Source organism: Solenopsis invicta, chromosome 2 (genome assembly GCF_016802725.1).
Source record: "Solenopsis invicta isolate M01_SB chromosome 2, UNIL_Sinv_3.0, whole genome shotgun sequence".
Classification (NCBI taxonomy): Eukaryota; Metazoa; Arthropoda; class Insecta; order Hymenoptera; family Formicidae; genus Solenopsis; species Solenopsis invicta.
Window position 1 is genome coordinate 15,635,401 of NC_052665.1, and position 6,097 is coordinate 15,641,497.

The following is a 6,097-nucleotide window of genomic DNA, read 5'->3' on the forward strand; positions in this document are numbered from 1 at the left end:
CGTCTACAATAGGTGTAGTAAGCTTTGGGCTGTACGAAATTGACCAACCATAGTCGAGTATTCTTCTCACATTCCACTGTGATTGGTCAATTTCTTACGGCAAAGTTTACTACACTTACTGTATCGTGCGTTCAGAAATGCATCCGTCAGAGTTTGCTAAAAAAAAGAGGAGGGGGGGGGGGTTGAAAGAGTTGCATTTGCATAGAGTTGTAAATTGGAGCTTACCGGAATTACCGGATTCCCTGGCGAAGGGGCCGAAGGGGTCATTTAAAGTTTGATTATACATGCATTATGATAAAAAGTGAGAACGAACAAAAGAGAGCGTTAAATTTGCAATAGTCTTTAATAATAGGCTTCTATTCCTTCGTTAGTAAATTTATTAGAAAATAATTACATATTCTTTTACAAATACTGAAGAGATAGTCTGTAAAGGTTAGAATAGTTATGTTTTACACAATGTAAATATTAATACACTGTTATAAAATAATTTTTGCGAGACGTTTTATGAAACGTAATAAACTATTAGAAATGTTCAGAAGTTTAATTAATTCTTAATTAAAGTAAATTTTATTTTTTTTGTTAAGGAAGAGTAGAGACATTTGTTCAAGAAATTTTAAAATATTTTCATGAATTTTTAGAGATTTTTAAAAAATTACTTTAAATAGGTGAAAGAGTGATCGCACGCAAGATGTTCATGATTAAGGCAATAACTTTAAGTACTCGTTTTTTTATATTATATTGCAAGAATTAAAAAAGAGCTTTTTCTTTACTTACAGCTGATATTCGTTCCATTTTGACAAGATGTTTTGCCCACTGCAAATTGTTAAATGTTCTTCATAGTGTGACAGAAAATGTATAATGATCTAATGTTTTAACATTATCAATGGAGACCAAAGTGACTAGTAAAACCAGCAGCTTGAAAGCTCTGTTGCTACGTGCTTGGCGAGAACGCTGGACCGATTTGCAATGGGGCATTAATATCAAAACGGTGAGTGCATTTTTGATGATTGACTTGCTTTCAATTTGTTGCTTTCCTAACATTATAAACATTTCCTAAAATTGAGATAAATCCTCAGATTCTACCAAGAGGGGTAAGTGGTGATGTATATAACTTAGCAGACTGTATATTGCAACAAGCACTAGTAGGACCAGGACCAAATCAATTAGTATTGTCATATCTAAAGCACTCATTAAGCTCTCAGGTTTGTTTGTCATATATTTTGAAGATCTCTTAATTTTTTTTGTATAATATATACATATACTGTAAGATTTGTGTACCATTGTGTAATGATTTACATTTTATCTTGCAGTTGGTGTCCTATGCTGCAGTGTTGCAGCGAATAAGTAAATATGAAGCATTTCACAAGCCTCATTGTATTGTGAGTTTGCTGGAGTTCTTGGAGTCCATACAAGTTGGTATTACATGCCGCGGTAAACCAGAGGAGGATCTTTTAGCCGCGGCGGTTTTGTCAATTGTACATTGGCTCCTGCAGTGTTATCTGCACACCTTGACAAAGACACCTCAGAGTAATCCTCTGACACCGCAACCGAGCGAGCTCATAGACAAGCCTGCTAGTATTTTGCAGCAGATGTTGAATTCAGATTTTCTGTGCGCGATGATGTATTTGGCTAAATATGATGACAAAGGTGCACTGTGACTTTAATGCTTTTAAACCCTGTATCAACGATGCTACAAACTGCTCTGAAAAATAACTGACCAAATGTATTTGAATAGTTTTATTAATGATTGATACAATTGATAAATTCTTTCTCCGTTCGAGATCTCTGTACAATTTCTAGCATCACTCCAGGGTTTAAGATTTATATGAAAGATTCAATTTATATTTATTTATACATCTCTGTTTTAGAGCTGTACATCGAAGTTGTGAAAAAATGTCAAGAGATTGAGACATTACTAAAGACAAGTACACAAAAGTCCGTCGTACCGATAGAGGATTCTCTGAAAAAGTTGTGCAGTTTGGAGATTGAGAGTCTTTGCCCTGAGAAGATTAAAATGGAATCTATCACTCATTGCTTGCAACCTCTCTTTGCCGTTCAAGTGTTACTGAATCCCAGCACTGAAACAACTGTGTTCGTCAATCAATTGCTGATGGTGCAAAGATTAAAGAGCTACACGAATGCGCGACTCTACTGCGAGATTATCCGTGCTTGCCTGATGTGCCTGCACAATGTGACGGGAACGTTTAAGGAGTCGCAATGGGGTGCCTTCACGTTTCTAAAGGTGCCTCATATACTGAAGGAATTGCACGTGGCAAATTTGAATGGTAGATAAAACTCCTTTAAAGTTTTCTGGATATCGGACAAAAATAGAATTAGTTTTACATCTTTACGTCTTACGTTGTTAGGTGACGAGAAGTTTGAATACTCGCAAGATATCCTAGATGCTTTCGAGTTGTTGCTTCAGTTCACACCTCTGTTGGACATAATGGATGCCACGTGTTCGTGCAATTATGTGGAATGCCTGCTGAATGAATTTCAGAAGGTGAACCTCGTAACGGAGAAGCAAGCGAAGCAGATAGGTGCTAGGAGGTATACATGAAAAACGAATTATCTTTCACAAAATTTGAATGATTAGTTGAACTTTATTTGCGATTATTGCGCGATTGTTACAGAGAGGGAGGGACCACATCGTCATCAATTCCGAAGGTAATAGTACGCGCGGGGCAGACGCTGAACGGAATCTTGAGAACGCTTAATGCCGATTACGCGAAAATCCAGGAGGGCTTGCTGAGCGTGCTGTATCAAGTCTTGACGGGAAAAAGCTTCGAACTGATGTTGGCCGTAGCGACCGTAGAGGGAGAGTTGAAGACCTTCGTCACAAAACTCATCAAGTTTAACGAATGTAGTAAACAAATCAATGAGTCCGTACCTGACAAGACAGCAGCGACGAGAGCAATGTTGTTCGACGTATCGTTCCTTATGTTGTGTTCTATAGTCCAAACGTATGGTTCCGATGTAAGTCTGGCATATGTCGCACTTCGTACAGAAAAAGATTTTGTAATTTCGTGTGTCGAATACATCTCATCTATATGCAAATTGCTTTTTCCAGGTTGTCCTAGAGGAAGGTGGAGATTCGTTTTTCGAGCAATGGGTGCGCGAATGCATGCCGGAACGGAACAAGTTGAAGTCGCCGCAGAGAATGCTGCAGAACGTCGATCCGGCGAGAGTGGACGCTCTATTGGCGCAGATCAACTCACCAGATCCTGACTTCAAATCGAGTAACTTAAAGTGGCATGTCGCATGCCAGTCGGCGATGGGCGCGGTGAAGGAGTTGCTCTGCGCGTGGGAGAGCGGAGTGCTGGGCGCCGGCGATGTCAAGAGAGCTCTGGATGGTTTGCGAGCGACGGCCTCTTGTCTGCCGGTTTGTGCTGCCGCTTGGCTGTGCGCGTACATGAGCATCACGCACCAAGACGCTCTACTAAAACCCATGAACATGGTCCAGCACTTCTTGACTCCGTTGTCGGGTCAGGAAGTGCTAAACGAAATGCAGGACAATCTTAAAGAGAGTAATAAAAAGGAGAATCTTAAAGATAGGTAAGGAAATATATAAATATATAAATACGAACAGTTAATATTGTTAAATAAAAAATTATTTTTTTTTAAATAAAAATATATTTTATATATTTCAATGTTACGTAAGATTAAAATTTTATTTCTAGATCCAGCTTAATGGTCCAGATTATTCGGAAAATGCAATATGACGTGCACCCGCCCACACAATCGAAAACAAAAGTGCTTTCGATGTCCCACAGGTATTATGATATTTTCTGAAAATGAATTGTTATTATATTGTTTTAAGAATTATCATTTTTTCATGGAATTTTTGCACTCGCAGCATAATATCGCGGCAGCCGATACTGGAACAATTGGAGTCCGTCTGGCAGAACATAAATCAACGTGGGTGGATAGACATACAAGCCACGCAATCGTTGGAGTCTTTGCTAAATACCGGCGGTTCTCTTTGGTTTGTTACGAATATAGTCAAGGAAGTGCTCAAATATCGCTATCAAGAAGAACTGGATCAAGCTGTGGATTTAGCTTTTGCAATCTTCCATCTCGACATAGAGAACTGTACTTTGGATCTCATAAATCACATAATACCACAATACTTGCACAACTCGTTGCAGTAAGTTCATTTTATAATCGCATCATGATCGCATTTTTAAATATGCAGAACGTTTATTATACATAAATTTTGTTTCACGTAGGAGTGAAGAACTTGTGGAACCGCAATCGTCCATCTTGGCAAAATTATGTGTGTACTGCATATTCTCTACTTTGGAATATAACAACTCTAATCCTTATCGAAGTAATAGTCGTAAGCGTGTGCGACGCGACCTCGATGCGGACGAGCTAGACGCGCTTGGCGTATCCAATAAGCTCCTGCGGTTAAACGAAACTGGCGAGAACGTTCCCATGTTCAGTTCGCAAAGTCCACAAGCGCAAGGCTCGAGTAACGGGCAGAAGTCGGTGGTGGTTCTGAGGGATCCGCTTATGACGGCGTTGAACAATTTGTTCACCATATTCTCCTTTTTAGCCGGTAGAGACGGCGAGGTGTCTCAACAGACTCATTTTATACTCCAGTTTTTGCGACTCATGGTGCAATGCGGAAAAGACAGAACTCGCATCGTACTACAAGGAATGCCGCAAACGCTGGTACGTTTTGATATTTGTGTAGAGTAGTTCGTGCAATCACAATTTTAGTTTCGTCCCTTAAAATTAAGGGTTTGGAGAACAGACGTTGAATATAAATTATGCGACAAGTTTGTTTTTCTAAACATTTTTTTTATTTTTTTTTTTTACTTGCGCGACTCACTTGGCTGTTGATAATGAGTTTATATGTTTGTTTTCAGGTACCCTGTCTTCTCAAGGCACTGCCCGAATTATTCACGACTGATATTCTACTAAGACTGTATGACATACAAACTGTGATTGGGCGTAAAACTACTGCGCGAGATTTATGCATGTTGCGAAATATTAATCTGAAGCCTACAAAATAAAGATACAGTTATTGCAAAATAGAGAATGCATCTTTTCACGGATACAATACTTGATTGACGAGTATATCAATTATATATCTATATAAATGTTAATATAATGTACAGATTTTATATTTTAAATCTTATAACATTTATACTGCTATACTAGCAGAGTAATGGTAATGTATTTGTACACTAAGGGTTGGTTCATAACAGCCGTTACTGTAAGAAATTCTCCAATCATAGCAGATTCTTTTTCTGTAAATCGACTATGATTGGCCAATTTCTTACGGTTATGGCTATTATAAACCAACTTTAAGCATCTTAAATGCCTTAACAACTTGTACAAAAAATTGCTATGGAGCAATTTTTTAAATCATGATATGCTGATTTTATGTAATACATCGGAAATAAATAATCATGTTCAGTAATTGTTGAGTTAATCATATCTGATAAGTACCTATTGATTTTACTTAAACAGAAAACCATATTTCAGGCGTGACGTTTGTTAAAGAACATCTTTTCAATATCTATTATAAAATTGTAACATACGAATGTATATATGAACGTAATGTTGTTTCAAAGTATCCTTGGAAAATGCATCCAACATATGTACATTTTTAAACCATTTGAAGAAATGCAAGTTCATAATTTTTTATAAGATCGAATTTAAATATACTTTATTTAAAAAATAGCTGAATTATAAATTTATTATCTTCTTAACCCATAGATAAGAAAATAAATTCCGTTTTTCATTCATGATGCCTAGTTATTAAAATACATATAAAATGCAGTATTGCTTATTTGTTGAATGTGTTAAAAAATTATAAAATAAAATTGTGAATGAGATACTTAAATGTGATTACTTAGAAACATTCAGCATGTTTAAAGTTAAAATTTAAATAACTTGTATTTTTATTAATAAAGTATGCGATCATTAAGAGATGTTATTTTGTATAAGTTTTAATCTAATTAAATTTGTGTACATATATAAAATTAAAAAGAATTTCTTTCATACATGAATTATATGTTTCCGTTGCTTGTATGGGAAGTTAATTATAGAAATTACAGGTGCGTTTGAAACAATAAAACGTTAC

General features: G+C 36.6%; 1 protein-coding gene across 3 annotated transcripts; it reads left to right on the top strand.

Annotated features, from left to right (window-relative positions):
- Positions 1 to 187: 187 nt before the first annotated feature.
- On the top strand, positions 188 to 5,431 carry LOC105197481 (mediator of RNA polymerase II transcription subunit 24). 3 transcript variants are annotated; one of them, XM_011163866.3, is made up of 12 exons: positions 188 to 301; positions 777 to 988; positions 1,077 to 1,202; positions 1,311 to 1,647; positions 1,869 to 2,285; positions 2,367 to 2,550; positions 2,634 to 2,976; positions 3,071 to 3,555; positions 3,681 to 3,773; positions 3,857 to 4,147; positions 4,230 to 4,677; positions 4,875 to 5,021. In XM_011163866.3, exons 2-12 carry the CDS (start codon positions 884 to 886, stop codon positions 5,019 to 5,021), a joined length of 2,976 nt encoding a protein of 991 aa, XP_011162168.2. In that variant the 5' UTR covers positions 188 to 301; positions 777 to 883. The 3 variants fall into 3 exon arrangements, with proteins under 3 accessions (XP_011162168.2, XP_011162170.2, XP_011162169.2); XM_011163868.3 differs by having other exon boundaries at positions 203 to 366; XM_011163867.3 differs by having other exon boundaries at positions 204 to 432; positions 4,875 to 5,431.
- Positions 5,432 to 6,097: the final 666 nt, after the last annotated feature.